We start from the raw sequence: 23,685 nt of genomic DNA, 5'->3' as shown, positions 1-23,685 counted from the left end.
CACACACACACACACACACACACACACACACACACACACACACACACACCCTCCATCTAGTGGTGAATCTGGAAAGAATAAACTGGAGATAGTTTGCTTCGCTCTGAAGTCACTGCCTACCCAGAGAGAGCAAATTCTGCTCTGCTTCTCCAGAAGGAGAGTAGCCACTAGGTAGCACTGACATAAATGTGCTACCTAAAGGCCCCTCTGCCTGAAGCTGGGGTTCAGGATTAGTAGGCCCACCAGGCTTTCATTCTAAGCTAAAACCTCTAGCCCTTATCAATAATAAAAGTGACATATTTAAGTTACCCTTCCATTTCATTTTTAAATCTTGCAGCACCCGCACAAAAAGATGTGATCTCTTCTTTCCCATAACCCCTAGTTCCTGCCAAATACTCCATGTAAGTGATTACGTACCCTCCTCCACAAGAAGGGTTCATGGCCTTAACCAATTCTTAAGGGATTTGAGACCTAAAAAGAGTTAAGACCACTATTCTAGAGGCAATGGAAGGAAAAAATATGCATTTACTAGAACACAGTCACTCCTTCATTGAATTTCATAATTTCCCTGTTACTACAAAGAATGCATCCGAGCCATTCTATTATAGACTATCTACTGTGTTTTTCATTAGTGATCACTAGCTTTGATGACCACCTTTCAAAGATACTCAAAGGCCTAACAACTCTTACAAATGCCTGGAAAAGTACCATTTGCCACCAAATCAAGAAGCATAGTAATAGAGAGCAAACATAACATACATACGTAGATCACCAGACTTCTGGTCAAATGATGTGGACTTGTACCCCAGCTTAAACCCTTACAAACTACGTTTGAGCAAGTCAAGGAATTTCCCTGAACCTTGATATTCTTAATGCATAAAATGAGGACAACAGACACTGCTCAACATTTAGGTTGTTATAACAATATGATAAATGAGATAAAGGTTATGAAAATGCTTTATAAGATGAAAACTATACAAACATAAGAAACTATAGTTGACCCTTAAACAACACAGGACTTTGGGGCACTGACACCCCATGCACCCCGTGCAGTCAAAAACCCAAATATAATTTTTGACTCCCTAAATACGTAACTACTAACCTCCCACTGTTGACCAGAAGCCTTATCGATAATGTAAGTGGTCAATTAACACATATTTTACACATTATATGTATTTTACACTGTATTCTTTCAATAAAGTAAGCCAAAGAAAATGTTGTCAAGAAAAGCATAAAGGGGTACCTGGGTGGCTCAGTCAGTTAAGAGTCACACTCCTGATATCAGCTCAGGTCAGATATGATCAGCTCAGATATGATCTCAGGGTTGTGAGATTAAGCCCTGAGTCAGACTCCATGTGGGGCATGGAACCACCTTAAGTTTCTCTCTCTCCCTCTGCCCCTCCCCTCCTCTCTCTCTCTCTCTTAGGGAAAAAAGGGACAGTGAGGGGGGGTGCCTGGGCGGCTCACTTGGTCGAGCGTCCAATTCTGGATTTTAGCTCAGGTCATGATCTCAGGGTCGGGAGATCAGGCCCCACAGTGGGCCCCATACTGGGCATGGAACCTGCTTAAGACTATCTCTCTCCTTTTTTCTCTGCCCCTCTCCCTACCCCATGCTAGTGCTCTTTCTCTCTCTCCCTGTCTCTCACTCTCCAAAAAAAAAAAAGAAGAAAAAAGAAAGAAAGAAAGAAAATCATAAGGTTATAAGGAAGAGAAAATCATCTACAGTATTGTACATATATTTATCGAAAAGAATCCACATATAAGTCGACCCATTGGTTCAAACCTATGTTGTTCAAAGGTCAACTGTATTATTTTATTGACATTTTAATTAATTTACATGTCCTACAGAAAGGAACAGAAGAAAATATTTGGACCTATTAGGGTTTTCTTACATATTGACATCATTGCATTAGAGTCAAGCAAGAATCCTTCAGGAGTTTTTTGAGAATTATATAAATAATATACCTAAAAGTACCTAATACAGTGCCTGGGACATAGAAAATGTTCAATAAATGTTAATGTCCATCAAATACAGTAGAAGACTTCAGAAAGTCTGCTGGACGGTATCTGTTGCACTGCCTGAACTTCTGCTAGGATGACTCAAACCCTTTGGATTAACATCCTCTTCTAGATTAAAAGTCTTAATCAAACTTGAGGATGCACAAAATGCATCTAGAAAGCTTGTTAAAACATCTAGAAAGCTTGTTAAAACACAAATTGCTATGACACCTCCCAAACGTTTGCTTCATTCTAGGGTTAGTCCAGTGAATTTGCACTTGACAAATTCTCAAGGGCTGCTGAGAGGTTCCAGGACTATGCTTTGAGCAGCACGTCCTTAGACAGAAATACTTTATATCTCCCTCATTCACACCTCACTGTAGATGGGCTTATCAGGCGACATTTTTTTCTAGGATTTTTCACTAAGATATTGAAGTTGTGCTACATAAGAAAAGGGAAGGGGGGGGGCGCCTGGGTGGCACAGTCAGTTAAGCATCTGACTCTTGGTTTCAGCTCAGGCTGTGATCTCAGAGTCATGAGGTCAAGTCCCACATCAGGGTGCATGCTCAGTGGGGAGCTTGCTTGAGATTCTCTCTCCTTCTCCCTCTGACCTTCTCTCTCTTTCTCTCTCTCTCAAAGAGATAAATAAATCTTTTTTAAAAAGAAAGAAAGAAAAAGGAAAAGGGAGAGAGAGACCACAGGAAAGTGGGTGACTCAGCATGGTTAAAAACTTGGCATTTCAAGAGGGGGGGGCAAAGAAAACAGATTACCAAAGTGGAATCAGGTGAAAACACGCCAAAATGTGGAGAAGGGATTAAAAGGGAGTGGTGAGAGACTACTCTTGCATCCTAAATATTTGTCACCATCCCCTCTCCCCATGCTCAACCCCTGTAGAAAAATTCATATGTTGAAGCCTCACAGCCAGTGTGGCTATATTTGGAAATGGAGCTACTAAGGAAGTAATTATGGTTAAATAAGGTCATAAGAGTAAGGTCCTGAACTGACAGAATTGGTGTCCCTATTACAAGAGACACCACAGAGCTTGCTCCTTCCCCTAAGCCCCACTCCCCCCCCATAACAAGGAGGCCATGTAAGCGCAGCATGAGAAGATGGCCATCTGCAACTCAAGGGGAGAGCCCTCTCCAGACACCAGCCCAGTTGGCCCCTTGATCTTGGACTTCTGGTTTCCAGAACTGTGAGAAAAATAAACTTCCTTTTTTTTTTAAAGTCTACATCATTTTGTTATGGCAGCACAAGCAGACTGATATAGCTATTAAAGACTTCTTTAAGACTATTTAAAGACTATTAAGACTATTTAAACATACTATTTAAAATACACTATCTTTGGGTGCCTGGGTGGCTCATTTGGTTAAGCGACTGCCTCCGGCTCAGGCCATGATTCCAAAGTCCCAGGATGGAGTCCTGCATCAGGCTCCCAGCTCCATGGGGAGTCTGCTTCTCCCTCTGACCTTCTCCCCTCTCATGCTCTCTCCCACTCTCTCTCTCTCAAATAAATAAATAAAATATTTTTTTAAAAATACATAAAATAAAATACACTATCTTTAAAAACATACTATTTTTTAAACCAAAAAGCCAAAGTAAATTAAATTTCTTACTTGTTTCTTTCCAAGTGAATAATATGCTCTTTTCCTTCAGCTTGAATGATATAAGACACCTAAAAGCACGGGGGGCGGGGGGGAGAAAAAAACAGTAAAACACCATCTTATAAATCACTTTTCAAAACAGGTATTTATAAGACTAGAAATTCCATCCTGAGTTAAAATAATCTGGCACCGACTGAAATTGTTTTACAGAACCTTATAACTGCTCTTAAATAATAAAAAGATACTCTGATCATCCCTACCTTCCTTTAATAACCCATTGTGGGAAATCACTTGCATGTCCATCTAAACTTTCCTTAAATTCATTTATAATTCAGCTGTAACTTCATAAATTATTTCTATTAAGTCTGGTCATGTATTAACTACAATGTAAAGTACTTCTTCCCTTTTGTTTAAGTGAAATGCATTTCTTAGTTTCAAGGGATTATCTTTAGTTCTGGTCACCCAAAAGTTGAAATTCATACTCTTATGATTTTATGGCTTCACACAGCTTACCACATTTCACCACTTCTAAAACCACATTTTTCCCCTCAAATGAACATCTCTGAAATCAGGATGCATCATACAAAGGCACAGCAGTCGAACTGGCAGGCCTCTGTTTCTTTTGTAATTAGTGGTCTATTTTTTTTTTTAAGATTTTTTTTATTTATTTGACCGACAGAGATCACAAGTAGGCAGAGAGGCAGGCAGAGAGAGAGGAGGAAGCAGGCTCTCTGTGGAGCAGAGCCTGATGCGGGGCTCGATCCCAGAACACTGGGATCATGACCTGAGCCGAAGGCAGAGGCTTTAACCCACTGAGCCACCCAGGAGCCTCGTAATTAGTGGTCTATTAAACAACAGTGTGTCTTACAAATGACAGCATCTTAGCCAATGAACGGAGATAAGGTAACCTGCACTTAGACAACCTCAAGTTCACAGGCCCCTCTTCTTTATCTCAAACAACTTCCCCAGCAGCTCACCAGTTCATCCACCAGAAGTGCTTACTGTAATCCCTAGAACCATGAGATTTCACTTTGCATTAACTCTTTGACCAAAAAGAAAAGTCATAGAGGGACTCAACAAATAATATTATCAGAAGTGTCCTCTTATTTTCCTTACTGTTTCTGGGCTCTAAGTTAACGTTTTGCCAAGAAATAGCATGATCCCCTCTTCTGGAACTCATCAAGAGCCCACTTCTAGGGCCTAGACCAAGTTACAGCTCCTGGCACTCTATTTTCATAACGTGAGCTACCTGTGACCTACCTCAATCTCAACTTAGGCATCAAAAATACCAAGCTCCTAGGTACAAACTTCCAGTGACAAAATAAATAAGACAACAGAGATGAAAAGTACAGCATAGAGAATATAGTCAGTAGGGTGGTAATAACTCTGTTTGGTGACAGATGGTGACTTCACTTATGGTGAGCACTGAGTCATGTATAGAATTACCAAGTCATTAAACCGTACATCTGACACTAATATAACATTGTATATTAATTATACTCCAATAAGAAAAGAATCAAAACTAAAAATTAAACAAAAGAAAGTTAGAAACAACAACAAAAATTCCAAGCTCCTTCCACTTTCACAATTTGGGCATGTGCTGTTCTATCGTATCTGCTCTTGGTTGTCCTATTGTCACAGAAATTTTGAAGAGTCTGAGAGTTGTTTCGTGATACTACACTGCTTGCCCAAATATTTGTCCAGATTGCTCATTCCCCTGCTTCCAGTCTTTACTCAAGGGTCAACTTCTCAGTAAGGCTTTCCTAGGCTGCCCTACAAAAAAATACAAACCCTCTTACCCCACCCATACACTCACTTCCAGCACTCACTATCCACCTTCCTGGTATAATCTTCTCAAGAGCACATATTATCACCTTAAATAATCTACATTATTAATTTATATTATTTCTTTGTTTACTGTCTCCTTCTACCCCCATCCTGCTAGAATGGAAACTCCATAAGAACATGAATTGTGTCTATTTTGTTCACTGCCATATCTCCAATGCCCAAACCGTGCTTTTACTTGTTCAAATATTTATCAGGGCATATGAATGACATTTGTTATGATCACAAGTACTTATGTGTGCAGTACTGATGTAGAAATCAGACACACAATAAAATGGAAAGCATAGTCCCTGTGCTAAAAAGTGAAGAAAAGGAGAAAAATAATGAAGCAAGTACACATTAATTCCATCCTAAGACAAAACATAATCAAATGGTAGAACATCTAGTTCAAAACAGAATGAAGGAAGAATTATAAATTGTAGAGCCATTTATTCCTTACTTAATAGAGAAGAACTAGAGTTGAATGACGTATGCAACTAGAGGTAGTACTCAGAGGGCGGGCAAGAACTAAACTCTCCTGCCTCTGAACTCCAGTGTTCTTTCTACAAGGCCCAGTCCCTGTACAATGTATGAGCTTCCTTCTACTTATGAATATACTGGAGATTCAGACATAATATAGCTAAACTCTATCCTTCATCATCTGTTACTGTTAAATTATAATAAAGTTAGATTATACTTTTCTAAAGTTGAAGAGTTTGCAAAATCAACTGAATTCCAAACTTAGTATTTTTGAACTTTACAGTTGGAGAAAACAGTATAAAAAATAATTTTTGTGTACTGGTTACCCCTTTAACAACACAGTAATGTTTCTTCTGATACAGAGATAAAACTCACTTTTGAGTGAACATTCCCATATAATGAAATATATACATGTAACATACTACTATTCTCCAGAGTCTGTGAAGATACAGTATGATGTATTCTACCTATCATAAGCTAAGAGAGAGATTAATTCTTATTATTATGAAAAGGCCACTGTAACCAAGACCAGTGAGAAAAGGGTTAGAAAATTATATAATCCACATCCTACCCTGGTCATAGAATTTTATTTAATTATTTCATTCTGTTATGTTTCAAGTTGACCATTTGTCTTTCAAAAAAAAAAAAAAAAAAGCTACTAAGGATCAATATATTACTTTTACTAGAATAATGGCCAATGGATATCAATGCCATATGTATGGTGGTGTACTGTTCACTGGCCAACACTTCTCAGTGAACCAACCCCTGTTGAAAGTAACACACTATCTTTAAAAAAAAAAAAAAAAGTAAAATTTAAACACATACATACTTCTCAAGAGATAACTTGCCTGTTTTGAATAGGGCCTAGGGGCTTCTCTTCGTTCTCTAGTTAATCTCCAAGGAGTTATAATTTCATAAGAAGAGAGATGTGAGGTCTGTTGAAAGCCTATAGAAAAAGGAATAATAAATATTACATAACAAGTAAATGTGAAAAACTAAATGGTACCAAAATGTAATGGAAATCAAAGGCTGAATGTTTAAATCACAGGAAAATCATGTGACATTCATATATACGTGTGTGCATGTGTATTTCATACAAAAAATAGCAATATACTTGATAAATATGAGGGGAAAAATATTTTCATTTAAAAGGATGTAAGTCTTCACAGTGTATACACAGCAATCATTTTCAAACAATTTTTTGCTATAAATCTTATTAATCCTTTTCCTTAAAATAAATCTGAAGGTATACACACAAGAAAAAAAAAAAAAGTGCTTTGGAGAAGAAGTGGAGGGAAGGCATCTGGAGCCTAGCACCATTTACTCATCTCCCATTTTCACCCTCACCCAACATGAATGACTAGCATACACAAACAGAAAGACTGAGGGAAGAACAGACACATTTTTCTCTCAGTGGATTGAGTCCATTGTGACAACTCCTTCAAACAAGTTTGGTACATTTACTTATGATATTTATATGTTTACATATGACATTTTATAGTCTCATATATGTGCGATATGATATAATGTTTCATAAATGCTATACTGCAGAGTTGATTAAAATGAAGTCTCTCCAGGGCGCCTGGGTGGCTCAGTGGGTTAAGCCGCTGCCTTCGGCTCAGGTCATGATCTCAGGGTCCTGGGATTGAGTCCCACATCGGGCTCTCTGCTCAGCAGGGAGCCTGCTTCCCTTCCTCTCTCTCTGCCTGCCTCTCTGCCTACTTGTGATCTCTGTCTGTCAAATAAATAAATAAAATCTTTAAAAAAAAAATAAATAAAATAAAATAAAATAAAATAAAATGAAGTCTCTCCCTTCATCCCATATCATAATCATACCTGATCACCCTGATATGGTATTGGAATACTTATGAAACAAACAAGGACAATTAGAAAAGTTACTTTCAATGCCTGATCGGTTAACTTTAATAAATACACACTTAACAATGTAGATTATCTCAAATTACATTACTGCCATTAATGTGTCCTAAAAACAAAAACTCACTTCTGATAAAATGTATTAACAGTGAAGAACTCAAAAACAATCATGCAGACTTACTCCCAATTCCAATCCTGTTCAGTTTACCGCACAGTGGAATCATAGCTAAGTGGAACTTGGGTTCCAAAGTCATCACTAGAGCAAAAATGGAGTATAATCAAAATTGCCCAAGGAAATCCCTTAGTAAGACACCCCTTGTTGGAGTCTGATACAAGGTCTCTCAATACACCCAACACAATTATCTTCTTCCAGGATCTTTGCTGATGGCATGTCAATTTTTTTCAGTGAACTTGATGAAGTAGATGGTCACCACTTAAGGACCATGAATGAAAATTCCATCTCTATATATGTCTGTATATTACAATAATTTAATTAAGTGGAACTTCCCTCACAAATAAATGCCCAAGAGAGGGTGGGGGGAAGAAGGACTTCCATAAGTTAAAGAGCCTTATAAATATATGGACCTCTTTGGATCCTAATTCAACAAATCAATGGAAAAAAACAAATTCTGAAACAATCAGGGAAATCTTTTTTTTTTTTTTTAAAGATTTTATTCATTTATTTGACAGACAGAGATCACAAGCAGGCAGAGAGGCAGGCAGAGAGAGAGGAGGAAGCAGGCTCCCCGCTGAGCAGAGAGCCCGATGCGGGGCTCAATCCCAGGACCCTGAGATCATGACCTGAGCCGAAGGCAGCGGCTTAACCCACTGAGCCACCCAGGCGCCCCCAATCAGGGAAATCTTGATGATCCTGAAAAATTACTGTTAATTTTTTTATGTGTAATAACCATATTGTGGATAAGGTTTCTTTTTAAAGTCCTTATGTCTTACACAGACAAAATTATATGATGTCTAGGATTTGTATCAAAATAGAGTGTGTTTGAGGGAAGAGATACATACGAAATTATATTGAAGTTGGGTAATGGGTACATGTGAGTTCATTATTCTCTCTGCCGTTATGTATGTTTAAAATTTTCTATGATAAAATAATTATATTTTAAAGTAGCTACCTATAGGGAGTGGGATGAGGGGAGAAACTTCATTTTAATCAACTCTGCAGTATAGCATTTATGAAATATTATATCATTTTGCATATATATGAGACTACAAGTCATATGTAAACATGTAAATATCATAAGTAAATGTACCAAACTTGTTTGAAGGAGTTGTCACAATGGACTAGATCCACTGAGAGAAAAAACGTGTCTGTTCTTCCCTCAGTCTTTCTATTTGTGTATGCTAGTCTTAAGCCTCCTCATGAATGTGGTTTAGATATATACAGACACACAGAGATATGGAACATTGAGATAAGGACATGGGACTTATTTCCTGCATCCCTCCATGTCTGTATGGTTTGAATTTGTTTTTACAAGGAGTAATGCATAATCCCTGTATTACTTTTAAAATTATAAGGGGGAAAAAAAAGAGTATTTGTTCAACAAAAAGGCACAATCCATTTAAAGTACTGATTATCTAGCATCTCCCAAAGTTCCTTTCTTTTTATCAGCCTAACTAACCTCACACCTACAAGACCGTTCCTTCTTACCTGGTCTCCCTACTCCCATTCTCTTCCTTTGGATCCAAACTGGGGGCTCATTCACACATTAAGTTTTACACCTCTCAGATTTCTCAAATACAGATTAAAATGAAGCACTTACAGCTAACTTTCTCCAAGATATCACTGTACATAAAAATGTCTATTCTGGGGCTCCTAAGTGGCTCAGTCATTGAGCAGCAGCTGCCTTCGGCTCAGGTCTTGATCTCAGGGTCCTGGGATGGAGTCCCATATTGGGCTCCTGCTCAGCCGGAAGCCTGCTTCTCCCTCTCCCACTCCCCCTGTTTGTGCTCCCTCTCTCCCTGTCTCTCTCTGTCAAATAAACAAAATCTTTAAAAAAAAAAAAATCTATAATCTTGTCTAGCTTGGGATTTTAAAAAAGATACAAAAGGAAAACAAATTGTATCCTATCTAATACAATACATATCATACTAACAGTTTTCAAACTCTTTACCCAACTTCAAACCCCTTATATCTTTATACTATAGCATATTATGCCATCTAAGATGGCTTTAAGTCATTACATGAAAACACCAGAAATGGACTCCAATACTCACAAAAGTGGCCATAAGCTAATCCAAGGCATACTTATGACATACTATAATAAAATATCATTCAGATATTTGGAATTGTTAATGGGGAACCATGTCAAAAGAAATCCCCAAGGCCTTCACAAATGAAGGCTTCAGATCACTAGATAAAATATCTTTAATCCTACATCAACTGAGGTACAGGACTACTGCCCCACCCAGAAGAAATGTTTCAATGACCTCTGTTGTTTTCAAATTGCTAAAAATACAAGTTTCAATATTACCTTAATTTCACTCTAGATCATGATAAGCTGTTCAACTACTAGAAATGTGGTGACCTTACAGAACTAGACTCCGGCACTCTGGGCAATGAAAACTGATAAGCCAAGCAGGAATGTTCAAGCAAGACTTTTATCAGGGGCTTCTGCTGAGCAAAAGGCAGATAGCACAAAGCAAAGCGTCCTTGGGCTAGCTCCGTGAACAATGGCCAGGAAAAGTTTTTAAAGCAGCTGAGGTAGGAAAGGAGTGACATCTAAGCATATAGCAGTGGGGAAATACAGGAAATTAGGCCCCAGTTGACCAACCATGCTTCACACATGTTATGTTTCATTTGCATGTTAAGTTTCCACCTCTGGGCATAATATTTAGCATTATACTGGGGAGAAAAGTCAGCAAAAAGTCAGAGCTGGGGTCCATTTGCCTCTGACTGGTGTGGTCTGGTCTGGTCTTTGTAGGAGCACACCTGTTGTAAATTGGGTCCTGTTGCCTGTTTCCAGCTTGTGGCTTCTGGCTTCCTGATCACATAGAGCCACCTGCAAGCTGGACTAGAGAAATGGGTTCCTGCCATTGGTGCTCTGAGGGGGCCAGGGTTTTTCTGCAAGTTCCTGTTCTGTCTCAGTGGTGCAAATAGTTGGCAGGAATAAAATTCTTTTAGCAGGTAATAAATTAATGCTCTGTGTGACAAAAAGTTAATCACTGTGTACATTTATTTGCAACTTCCTATGACTCTAGCGTTATTTCAAACTAGAAAGTTTTTTAGGTAAATCTTTACAGGCTTTGACATATATCGTAACAGGTTCAGGGAACTGTTAACACTAGAAGCTAAACAATATGCAACTCAAGGTTTTTTTTCATCTCATTCAACTCAGAAGAAATCACAGAGAAAAAGAAATGTCTCAGAAAAGAGAACTACAATTGGGCAGGCAGGTATTTAAAGAACTTTCAATTTGAAACAGGTTAAATAACTTTATAGTATCAGTATAGCAATCCAGTATAGGAAAATAAAACACAAAACTCTTTCCGCCCTTTGCTATACTATACTTTATAGTATAGTATAGCAATCCAGTATAGGAAAATAAGATACAAAACTCTTTCTGCCCTTCTCATTTTAAAACATAATTCTTGTTAGGAAAAAAACAACAACACAGTTAATCCTTTATTTTTAATAAGACTCTCAAAATTATAGCACCCAAAAATAACTTCTCTATGTCAAGCTGTTATTCCAGGAATACTGACTTCTTGGTTTTAAAATCCAAGGATCTTTCTGAGTGCCATAAGGAGTTCCAAGAACATCATAACAAATGTGTACATATTTTTTCCCGAATTCCCTTTTTTTTTTTAATCCCAAATAGTAGCAACCTTCTCATGGGAACCAAAGTTACATGTTTCCCATGTTACTATAAAGGAATTACATGCACATTATTTGTACAAAGCTTCCGCCTCAGCACTGCTGACATTTGGGGCCAGAAAATTCTTTGCTGTGGGGGGCTGCCTTGTGCAACGTAGGATGTTTAGTAGCATTCATGGCCTCTATCCACTAGATGCCAGAAGAACTATCAGTGTGACAACTAAAAATATCCCCCAGATGCCTTCTGGGGGCAAAACTGCTCCCCGCTGAGAACCACTATAAGCATATAGTATACAATGAAAATAAAAATCTTAATACAATCAACTAGCAGAGGATACAGATTTGTTACTTTGGAATTTGACAGAATAAGCACACTGTCAAAAATCGGATTACTAGGAAACATGGGCTGGAGATAAAAATAAGAGCTGAAACATGAAACTTAAAGAGTCCTCAACTTAGTGAAAGAAAGAGAAGGGTGTTTAGTTGCACTTCTTTATTCCTCTAACTCCTTAGATCTTTTTATGAACTGTGTTTTGAAGAAAGTCTAAGTATATGTTTCATAATAGTAACTGTAGTAGAGGGAAACACGTTAAAAGAATTCTACTTAATTGCAAAGCAAACAAATGTGAATTCTCAGTCATGGGCTTTTCTCCTCTCCTTCCTGTCTATTATGTAAACAAACAGCCACCTTTAAATACTTTCACTCTATATAGAAAATAAACCTGAGTTCCATAGAGAGCATGAATAAAATAATTTTGTTGCCTGAATTATTTTAAAAGAGAAATTATTGTAATTAAATCCAGAAAACCCCGTTACTTTGAGCCACATATTTCCATTCCATTCACAAGGGCAGCCTCAAATATCATATACTAATAATTATACTCAAAATAATTATAATTTCAATTGCTATGTCCTACCTTCTTACATTTTTTGAGTGATTTTTTTTTTTTTTACCATTTTCCCGTCTTCACATTTAAAAAGAAACAGAGCTTTTGCTGTTGTTTGTTTTTAAGTGCCCCTATGGGAAAACCACCAACCACTTAGAAGATTTAATGCCCTCGAGAACTTAAAGCTCCTCTAGCAAGGAATTTCAGTTTCTTGAGACAAAGAATGATACCTTATAAGGACAATATAATTTATGGATCATGTGTTTCCTGTTCTGGTACAGTAAGTATTTGATGACTACATGTTGAGTAAATGCCTTCTTATCTTTAGAGTCATTCATAACGGATCTCCTACTTGTTAATTGTCATGTACAACCAGAATTAAGCTTTATTTTTATGATGAGTATCTTTTTATGCCAATTCTCCAGAAATCCATGTGGTCCACACAGTTGTCATTTTAACGTCAATGTTCTATTTCATTGTATGGCTCTGCTATAGAATGCTTAGCCACCCCTCTCAGGTAGCTGGGATCAGAGCTCCTATTCACAAAGAATTCTAATTTATCAGTGAAGCCAATGGAGCAGGCTCTCCAGGGGTCTACGTGCATAAGGGTTCTAAGGAATACTATAAAAGGAAGGGGGGGGGAACCTCCTAAATGAGTTAAACCATGAAAAATCTCATTAAAAGAAAAATATGTCGATGGGAAAAAGGCATTTCCCATATACTTTTTTTCTTTAAAGATTTTATTTATTTACTTGACAGAGAGCCCGAAGCAGGGCCATGGATCCCACTGAGCCACTCAGGCACCCCTAAACTAGGATTTTTAACAAAAAACAAATATAAAGTCAACTTTGGTGACATAAAATTTTAAATGTTTCTTGAAAATTGCCTTGAACCTAGAACTCGTTTTGTACATATATTAATTATAAATGTTTTCTTTTTTACTTAAAAGTTAAAAGCAAAAATCGGAGCACCTGGGTGGCTCAGTGGGTTAAAGCCTCTGCCTTCGGCTCAGGTCATGATCTCAGGGTCCTGGGATCAAGCCCCGCATCAGGCTCTCTGCTCAGCAGGGAGGCTGCTTCCCTCTGAGCCTGCCTCTCTACCTACTTGTGATCTGTCTGTCAAATAAATAAATAAAATCTTTAAAAAAAAAAAAAGTTAAAAGCAAAACTACCTTGAAATTTAAAAGACTGCATTCTCCTTTACAGCAAAAACACAAAGATACAAATTCAAGTAATTTGCTGGCACCCAAGACAAAATTAGTATGGATTTAAGCTCTTACCATGTAGTTTGTTTTATAGTGATTCACCATAAGTAAGCTTTAAAACTCAATGTCTTTAGAATCTAGCCTTAAAAAAAAAAAAAAAAAAAAAATCTAGGTCTGCATCATAATTACTACCTTAAAAGAGAAAATCGGAAAAGGTTTCATACCCAATTCCCCTTGTTATTTTTTCACAATGATAGAAAATTACCTTTGTCAGCCTCAGTTTTGTTTTGTTTTTTAAGTTTACTGTGTCAGCCCTTTGGAATTTATACTGCATTTCCTCATTGACACAACATTATAAATGGTAGTAATGATCCTACTAAAACCTATTCAACTTCTACTGTAACTAATGTGTGGGTGTTACTTACTGAGTCCTCAAATTCCTCTTCATTAACAGAAAATGTTTCAGTGCATGTTTTAAACATCCTGTATTGCAAAAATTTAGTCAGCTGATTTTGGAGGAACATTCCCGGAGAAATATGAGTTGACTCATTGCTAACTATTACAAAAGCCTCTCAGCTGGTCTCTCCCAGCCTCCAGTCTCTCCCTCCTGTGTTCTGTCTTCCCCTGCTTTGCCAGTTACCTTAATCGCAAATCTAGTTATGTCGTATGGAATCTGAAAAACCTTCTTGCCCAAAGAACTTCCTACAGGGTAAAGTCCAAACGTCTTATCACGGAATAGAAGGCTGTACCAATGGGTACCAATCTACCTTAGTTTCTTCCTTGCCTCCCTTTCCTATAGACCACCTGCAGACATTCTCTTCATTCCCTAACAAGTCATGTTCTTTTTATCCTTCCATACTCTTCACAAAAACTCTTTCTTCTCCTTAGAACACATTCATATCCTTTGATTTGAACATTCCCTGATGTAGATGAGATCAAATACCACTTATACTATAAACCTCCCCCAAGGTTTTATACATCTCCCATCAAGACTTTAGCCCATTTGGTCACCCTTTGCCCCTCCATAAGCATTAAGCATGGTGTCTTACAGAAACTCCATAAATGCTGACTAAATTTTGAAAGCATGACCACGCTTAAATGAAGGATTGGCCATAAACTGTTAAAGCCATGGTTAAGACCCATAAGGCTATTCTAGGTGCGTGTGGGTGGCTCAATCTGTTAAGCATCTGACTTCTGCTCAGGTACCCTGGGATCAGGCCCTGAGTCGGACTCCCCGCTCTGCATGGAGTCTGCTTCTCCCTCTCTCTCTGCCCACTCCCCACACTCCCTCATGCTCTCAAATAAATAAAATCTTAAATTTTTTTTAAAAAGCATAAAGATCTTCCATTCATCTATATGCAAGTATCCACTAATACATACATTAACATTAAAAATATAGTCTTATTAATATTTGCAAACAGACAATGATGGATTACTAAAACTCCAAATGTATATACTATACTTCACCTTACAGACTGGTAAATGTTAACCATCTATGAAAAGCACAGCAAAAACAGTGTTAACCAGAAAAGATATGGTGTCTTCCCATTCAATGAAGTTTCAGTATTTAGAGCTTCAGAATTCCAAAGAGGCAAATTTACTTAATTGCCCAAAAAAAAAAAAAAAAAAAAGCAATTCCTGAAGGTCAGCAATCCTACAGTGAAATCTTCCATCATCACCTTTGAGCAACTCTCAAGGCAACCTTCAGTAAAAACTCTCATTCTCCATCATACTCAAGGGCTAATAAAGAAAATAAGAGCCATGCAAACAATAATTTCAGCAAGAGCCAAAACAAACGAAGCCGTTTCCAGAAAGAAGCTAGAGTGTTAGCAATTTGTTACCACTACGTTTCGGCATCTCCACGATAAATACCTTACATATTCAAGGGAAGTTTCACGATTCAAAAGCAATCTCACATAAACGATTTAATTCTTACCACAATCCGGTGCTTAAGCAGAGCAGGGATTATTTTTACGGATTTAAGACATTACGAACCCAGTAAAAATGCAGATAGAAGACTGTTTGGCTATAGAAACATAGCACTTCGCTTCCAAAAATAAGTACTCTTTACTATAACAACAAAATGGCCCAAGACAAATGAGCAACCCTCCTTTATTCCATCACTAAATCTAGTTCGGTGGACATACTAGAAACTCCGCTCTTAAAATGAACGTCAAAACTTCAAATTATGATAACCTGGAGCGAAACTTCCATCTCCCGGTCTCTTTCCAACTCACAAGCAAAACCAAGCTCCATTTCTCAAAGCAGTTTAAACAAGAACACACCCTCGGCGTGCACTCAGACTCCAAGGCTTTTCAGCCGACTCCCTGAGGGCAGAGTTGGTCCCAGAGAAGTCCCAAGAGAGTCTGGGGGACCCAGTTATGAGCTAGATGGGGGTGGGGCGCACTGCAAAAGGCTCTGCCAAGCCGGAGACGGAGGAAAAGGGACCAGCCAGAACACTGCCAAGAAGGGTTTGGGGCGCCAGACCCCGAGCCTCGGGTCCGAGCACTCTCCACACACAGCTGGAGCGGCTCCGCCTCCCGACCCCAGGTCCAGTCCCCAGCCAGGCCCCTCCGCTCCCAGGCACCACGGGGTAACTCCGAGCGTCCCAACCCTAGGAAACAAATCTCAGAGGTCCCTGCGGGGCGGACACCCACCTGGCCGAGCCGCACCGAGAACTGGGCCCACCAAGTCAAACAGCAGCAGCCACTGGAGCCGGAGGACCCGAAAGGGCGAGCCTGCGCCCGATCCCATCGCGGCAGATTCCGCAGGTTCCACTCAACACTGGATCGCCTCTGCCTCCGCCTGCTCCATCATTTCCCAGCCCTGCCGGGGCCCCAGAGCTGGCCGGGATGCGCGCGCCCGGGACGAACACGCGCTCGGCACTGACGCAACTCGGCTCTTGTCCGAGCTCGCTCCCGACATCGCGCTCCCTACGCTGACGTAGAGAAAAATCCAGTCGCAGGCGGGAGAAGGGATTTCTGTCCTGCTGCTAAAATCCTGACGAGTTTGCCCCGCCCCTTCACACTCGCTGCCTCGCCTACTGCCTGTCACGCCCCGCCCTCTCTGCTCCTAGGCCCGCCTACTTTGGGCGTAGAAGAACCTGATTGGAGGAAGCACTAGAAGGAAAAGAAGGCGGAGAGCGAGCCCCAGAAGCGGAATTGAGGAGCAGAAATGAAGGGCAGCCCCGCCCCCCTGCGCAGCCTTTTCTGATTGGCTTGCGGGCGTTGGGCGGAGCGTCGAGCCGCGCGCCCATTGGCTATTTTGTGGCGAGGAGTCCGGCTCTGCGGAAAGGCCTAACCCGGCAGGGCTTGCTTGGGTCGAATGTGTAGGCTCGGCTTTGTGGTTGAGTCCGGGTCTCCGCCACTGGGCCCGGGAAGATGGTGCTGGGTGGTTGCCCGGTGAGTTACTTACTTCTGTGCGGCCAAGCGGCTTTGCTGCTGGGGAATCTACTTCTGCTGCACTGTGTCTCTCGGAGCCACTCGCACAACGCTACGGCCGAACCCGAGCTCACATCCGCTGGCGCCGCCCACCCAGAGGGCTCTGCCGGCGCTCCGAGCTGGGAATATGGCGACCCCCAGTCTCCAGTCATCCTTTGCTCTTACCTGTAAGCTACCCAGATGTCGAGGCAGAGATGGAGATGGGGCCAAGGATATACGGGTGTTGGGGTGGGGGAAGGGAGGCTGCTTTTTTTTTCCCCAGACCCTCTTCATCAGAGGACCTGTCAACATGCGGGAGGTAAATTTCATGCAGGTTTCTCACTCCTCTCACCCATCAGGGGGAAACCTTGTGTGTCGGTGGCAGATCCTTTGGGATCCCGAAAGAGAACTAGGGAGGAGTGACATCATATAGTCTTCGGAAGAAGGGTACGAGGTTGTGCCTTCTCTGTCCTGCTCCCTTTAACGAAGGAGAATCCATTGTAGGTGTTCATTATGAGGCACAAATAGAGGAAATGACTTGTCCTTGCCACAAGGCACTTTCTTTTAGAAAAGCAATATCCTAACCGTTCAGAACCAAGTCATTTTTAACATCTCTTTTTAGTCCATGAGAAAAGGCGTTTGGGAAATGCAGAGAGAACTGGGAATCCTTTGGCTTCAGTTTTGTTCCCATTGCCTTGTGGCTCCTTGCCTAGGAAAGGGAGAAAGCCATGGGAGTAGAATCCACGTAGAAATAGGACCAGAAACGCTCCCCTTCCCCAACAAAAGGATCATTTTGGATGGCTGTCTATTTGACCTGCTGTTCTTCAGTCTGACAGCATCTCTTGCCTTGGGGATCAGTCAGAATTAAACCCTAGAAAACTTGAAGAAGTGTCTCTTGCCTATTTTGATTATATACACTTAAACAGCCATTTGCAAAAACCATATGAGAATGACAGTCATGATCTTACCGGTGATTTACAGACCTGATGAATTTATAGAATGTGATGACCCAGTGGACCATGTTGGAAATGCAACAGCATCCCAGGAACTCGGTTATGGTTGTCTCAAGGTGGGTTTTCATTTTGTTTTATAAGCAAACTCTTCCATAGAGAAATAGTACTGGCCAAATGCTGTTACAACAAAGTATCAGGGGTATGAAGTTACCTTTCTATAGACTTCATTAGAATGACTTCCTGGAAATTTCCAGCCTGGCCAGTGTCAATGACCGATCAAGCCATTTCATTTCCTCAGGAAGAAGTATCTGTGCCAAAACTGCCCAGGTGCACAGACCAACCTGTCTTTGGTTCTTTGGGCTGATATTGACTGATTTAAAGCTATTATGTCACCTCCTCATTATCCTTCAAGTATGCACTTTCCTAAAAGAACAAAAGAAAGGCTTATGCTTTTTTTTTTTTTTTTTTTTTGCTTATGCACTTTCTAAAACCAATAATGGACTAAGCTGCATCTTTGTTACACATGCATTTCGGGCAAAGCTCCTTTTGCCAATGATCTTTCTTTTCATAAGGCAAGCATTTTCCACCATGTCCTTAAAAAATAGATGGGGTCTATCAGTATCTGCCTCTGTAGAAGGTTGTAGTATTCAAGGAGAAGCCTTGGGTAACAATGGCCTCTTGGGATGGAAGAAAGCCATTCAGTTCCATTAATAACATCCTAGTTAGTCTCCCCCAAAACCAGTGAAGTTCATGTACCTCCCCATCATGCTGCATAATGCAAGTCAAGATTCAATCAGGTATAAGAGTTATGGGAAAACATGGTTTGTACTAAATCAGAGACAGAGAAATAAACCTGAAAGTAATAAGACCAAAAGGCAACTCTTAATGCAGTCATGTGTAAAGAAACATTTTCAATAAAATGAGATCTTGATCTGTTGATAATTATCAATGAAGGTTTTGAAGGTTTGAGTAGCATTGTATAGAGATCACTTTTGCCCATTTTATTTTTTTTTTAAGATTTATTTATTCATTTGAGAGAAAGAGCAAAGAGGGGAAAGAGGGACAGAGGGAGAGAATCTCAAGCAGACTTGTGCTGAGCGCAAAGCCTGGATGCAGAGCTCAATCCCATGACCCCAAGATCATGACCTGAGCCGAAATCAAGAGTCAGGTGCTCAACCAAATGAGCCACCCAGGTGCCCCTGCTTTTACCTATTATAATTAAAAACTGAGCTGTTCCTGTCAGGCCACTCAAGCTGCCACTTTCCCCAGAAGTCCTAGAGGACCAGTACTCAGGCACCTAAATCCCAGGGAAGTATGATTTCCAGCTCCCTTCCCTTTAAGGAATGCACCAATGAAAACAGTAGTGAACAACTTAATAAGGTGCCAGTGGAGAATGTACAGCTGTGCTTTCTCTGCTAGAATTCAATTACATAAATGGTAAGAGGTCCTGTTCTGAAATTTTTTGCTGAAATTTAAACTTACACAAAAACGTACTACAGATATCTGATAATCACACATTCAAAAAAAAGTTCTGAGTCAGATGATATTCTGAGGTCTTTTCCTAATTATGTTCATTTACAATATATATAGAACAAACTTCTAATACACATTGATTTTTTAAATACCCATTCCCAAATGCTCAATTATGTGCTCTTTCCTGTAAATATAGGATGATTAAAATATTGTGTTCATCTATTCTAAGTGGTGTTTAATGAAACTGACTTTAAATTTTTTCACCATATTAAAGAAGCTAGTTACAAGGAAAAAAAAAGAGTTTATTTAAAACAACATACAGTTAGGGTGGAATAATTTAAAATCACTTGAATCACTAAATTCCTTGCTCTTGAACACAGCCTTACCCCAACTTTGTTAGTATAATTATTGTCCTGAGTCACCTCTTATTAATGAATATAAAGATCTATTTTGTGTAACTTCTTTGGTAAGTTTGGGTTGTTTTGTTTTGGTTTGGTCTTTATGCCACAGTTCGGTGGACAGGCCTACAGTGACGTGGAACACACTTCTGTCCAGTGCCGGGCCCTCGATGGGATTGAGTGTGCCAGTCCTAGGACCTTCCTGCGGGAGAATAAACCTTGTATAAAGTAAGTGTTACTTTGAATGGGGTAGTTGGTACTTGGATAGAGGTAGAGCTGTTTTCCTTGTCATCTCATGATATGACTTTTTTCTTTTATCTTAAGTGTTAAAGGGGCAACGTGATTACCACTGTGCATAATCCATGGGCAGGAGCGATGTGGTTACAAACAGAAAGGACACTGGACTTATGAGACCAGAGGCCATAAGTTCTAAATGTCTCTTTCATCAACAAGCTAAGTGCGGGTAGAAGACCGGAGACTTTGTCCCTCACCTACAAAATAAAGGAGCTAGACCAGATCATCTAGCTCCAAAATTCCTATGGTAGACATAAGTCCTATAAAAATAGCCTTAATATTTGAGGAATGAAGGTTTTATTCTTTCTTTATTTCTTTAAAGATTTTATTTATTTGTCAGAGAGAAAGAGAGTGAGAGCACAGGCAGAGGGAGAAGCAGACTCCCTGCTGAGCAGGGAGCCAAATGTGGGGGTCAATCCCAGCACCTTGGGATCAAGACCAGAGCTGAAGGCAGACGCTTAACCAACTGAGCCACCCAGGCGTCCCAGAGAAATAAAGGTTTTATTATGACAAGTGTGGATCTCTCTCCTGAAAAATAAGTTTATCTTAAAGAATTAGGGTAATTTCTGTAAATTTTGCTGGAAGGCACAGAATGTATTTATATCAGTTGCTAATGGAGTCCGTGGTGTTTGATGACGATATTAGAGCAATTGTAATTGAGTGTCATCGCAGTACATAAGACCCAAGTCCTTACTGAAGAAAACTCATTTTTAGTTGCCACAAAACAGCAGAAGGGTATACAGAGATCAGTGCTCATCTGAGGAAAGACAATGACATTTCCGTAGAGAACTGCATTCAGAAGTGCAGCCTCAGGAAAGCTGCCTGAGTCAGGGAGGGCTGCAGGCCCAGATTCTCCTCCTCCCAGGATGCCTACAGAGCACATGTGCTTGATTATCTCTTGTCCAGTCCAGTCAGTATTTGTTCCTTTATGCCCTAGGTAGTACTCTTTTGAGAGCCTAGGCCAACTAGAGATTTTCTTTTTGGGGAGAATGAGAGGCCACAGAGCGACTGCTACATCATCCTTTCGCTTACATGAAATTCATTCGTCCTTAAGTGTTTTAATTTTAATGTGGTAAACATCTTCCTCTTCATTCCTTCTGTCTAGGTACACGGGACACTACTTCATAACCACTTTACTCTACTCGTTCTTCCTGGGATGTTTCGGAGTGGACCGGTTCTGTCTGGGACACACTGGCACCGCAGTGGGGAAGCTATTGACACTTGGAGGACTTGGGATTTGGTGGTTTGTTGACCTTATTTTGCTCATTACCGGAGGGCTGATGCCAAGTGATGGCAGCAATTGGTGCACTGTCTACTGAGAAGGGCTGTGGTCGTGGCCCAGAGAGGCGCGTCTTCTGAATTCATCTCTACAGGCGCAAAACTCTTCCTTGATAACAGACCTGACCATTACTCTCCTTCTTCAGAGGGAATGGGTTTGGTTAGAAAGGTTTCTTTGGACTCTGGGTTTCCAACCCAAATTTTATCTTGCAGACTAGAAATGACAAGCAAACAGTGTTTGGGAATCAAGTGTGTACCTTTCCTCACATATAACATATAAAGGATAGTGACTAACTTATAAGTTGCAAGGGTTTCCATACTGTATTTCTATACATTGCTGTATCTTCAGTACATTGGAGCAAGTGGACCCGACAAGATGAGCAAAGTGAATATTTTTAGGTGCATTTTGTGACCCTGAATCTTCATGCAGAGGAGAGGTGAAGCTGAACCAGTGAAGATCTTCAGCAGAAATAAAATGGCCATGGATTTTAATACTCACTGAAATTCTGACTTTCTGAATTTAAGTTGTGGAATAAATTTTGCCAACCTGGAATGCTGTTTGGTATTTTCAGTAAGTAGAGTGAGACTCAAAATTCTGTATGTTTTGCTAAAAGCCAGGCATTTGAAATGAACCACTCTACTAATAAATCCTATTGTTACATCATTATTATGCTCCAGAGGCGGTATATGCAGTACAGTAATTTCTTCATTTCAGTTATATTTTGAAAGCCCAACAATAATCAGGTATGTCTGGGGTAAGCTCTCCTCTTGGCTATCCTATTTAAAAATTAGTTATATACAAGTTCAGAGAGCCTATGTTGTAGGCTGGTAAAAAATATATTCTACAACTAATATAAAATTATCTTCACAATTATGTCAGGTAAGGTGAAAAGCGTCATATCTTTGGGGCAAAAAGAAAAAAAAACAACATTCTTACTTAAAGGACAGAATTACCAAGAATTGGGTGGAGTTAAGACATGATTTATGGGGGCAAAAAAGAACACATTCCGTCAAAATAAGCATGGTACCAGAAGTTCTCACTGTGGGCTACCGGACTCAATTGTCGGAAAGAAGAGACAGCCAAGCTTTTGCATTCCCAAATCACTGGCAATAAAAGGAAATGTTCTAAATTGTAAGTTCTGAGAAACCTAGTTCTCATCCTTTGCAATTTAGGTTGAAAAGAACTCTTAAATATGAAGTAAAAGGAGGACTTTACAGACAGGTCGAACAAAGAGCCCGATATTCAGGATAAGTTCTAGAAACAATCAAGGTAGAACTACTCAAAACTTGGTCTCCTAATAGTTGACATAAAAACCAAGAATCACAGTTAAATTAACACTGGATATGCTCTATCATTATGAAGCAGCTTTCCTGAAAGCTTCAGCTTTATTATCCCTGATTAATATAATTACTGTTCTTATATTATTAAGTGGTTGACAAATGTGTAAAAATTAAAACAGATTATTCTGTCTTGAAAATTCTGTACCACATTGACCTAAACCTTGTTTGTAACTAATAATTGGTAGATTCTTATCCATAATGTCTGTATATAAGTATATAGTATTTTTTAAATTGTTGGAGGTCATGAAAAAACCAGACCCCCTCCCCAGGAAAAAATACACATAAATAAAATTTTGCATAGACTCTAAGATCCCATATTTTAAAAAAAACAAAAAACAAAAATAAAATACTGACTTGTAAGAGAAATCTGGAAAACAAATTAAAATCTTACCAAAGAAAATAAGATACTACTCTAAGCCATCCTACCTCATCTCACACTTTTCAAAAAAATCTTCAGAATATTCACAAACCCCATCAAAAGCTATTTTCTTTAAAAACACCAACACTTCGGCAGCCTTCAGGCTGAAAATCCCTAATGTTGCCAGGAGGATGAGCGTGGGTAAAAAGGTCATAGTCTGTAAGTTATTGAAGGATCTGTCCTATAAAAGAAGCCCTCTCCTACTCAGAAAGCTTTTGGAGACCACTGCCAGGGTGATCATGAGAACCTAGTGTTTCTCTGTGACAATCTGCAGTTGTCAGTTTGAATCTGATTTACAAATAATGCTCATCCTCCACATCTACAGACCCTGGCCAAATGTGGTACAACCTGGAAAACTAATTGAAAAAAGGCAGTGTTAGGAAAAATTCAATTTCCTTTGCACTCTG

General features: G+C 39.6%; 2 protein-coding genes across 2 annotated transcripts in view; one reads left to right on the top strand and one right to left on the bottom strand.

The window, feature by feature from the left end:
* LOC111144521 (ADAM metallopeptidase domain 9) overlaps positions 1 to 16,889 on the bottom strand; it is a 149,237-nt gene extending 132,348 nt beyond the window's left edge. Inside the window, exons 1-3 of the mRNA XM_022498840.1 lie at positions 16,362 to 16,889; positions 6,755 to 6,852; positions 3,615 to 3,673 (exon numbers count right to left, since the gene is read on the bottom strand). Of these exons, the coding sequence (XP_022354548.1) occupies positions 3,615 to 3,673; positions 6,755 to 6,852; positions 16,362 to 16,458 (254 nt within the window). The 5' untranslated portion in view covers positions 16,459 to 16,889. The remainder of the gene's footprint in view (positions 1 to 3,614; positions 3,674 to 6,754; positions 6,853 to 16,361) is intronic.
* Positions 16,890 to 16,942: 53 nt separating this feature from the next.
* On the top strand, positions 16,943 to 23,174 carry LOC111144522 (TM2 domain containing 2). The gene is made up of 4 exons (XM_022498841.1): positions 16,943 to 17,311; positions 18,105 to 18,192; positions 20,060 to 20,175; positions 21,347 to 23,174. The coding sequence occupies exons 1-4, from the start codon at positions 17,085 to 17,087 to the stop codon at positions 21,558 to 21,560; spliced, it is 645 nt and encodes a 214-aa protein (XP_022354549.1). The 5' UTR covers positions 16,943 to 17,084; the 3' UTR covers positions 21,561 to 23,174.
* The last annotated feature ends 511 nt before the right edge of the window (positions 23,175 to 23,685 follow it).

Source organism: Enhydra lutris, unplaced genomic scaffold, assembly GCF_002288905.1.
Source record: "Enhydra lutris kenyoni isolate GAN:26980312 unplaced genomic scaffold, ASM228890v2 scaffoldscaffold11, whole genome shotgun sequence".
NCBI lineage: Eukaryota > Metazoa > Chordata > Mammalia > Carnivora > Mustelidae > Enhydra > Enhydra lutris.
Note: the sequence above shows the minus strand (reverse complement) of the source record. Positions and strands in the feature narration are given on the sequence as shown.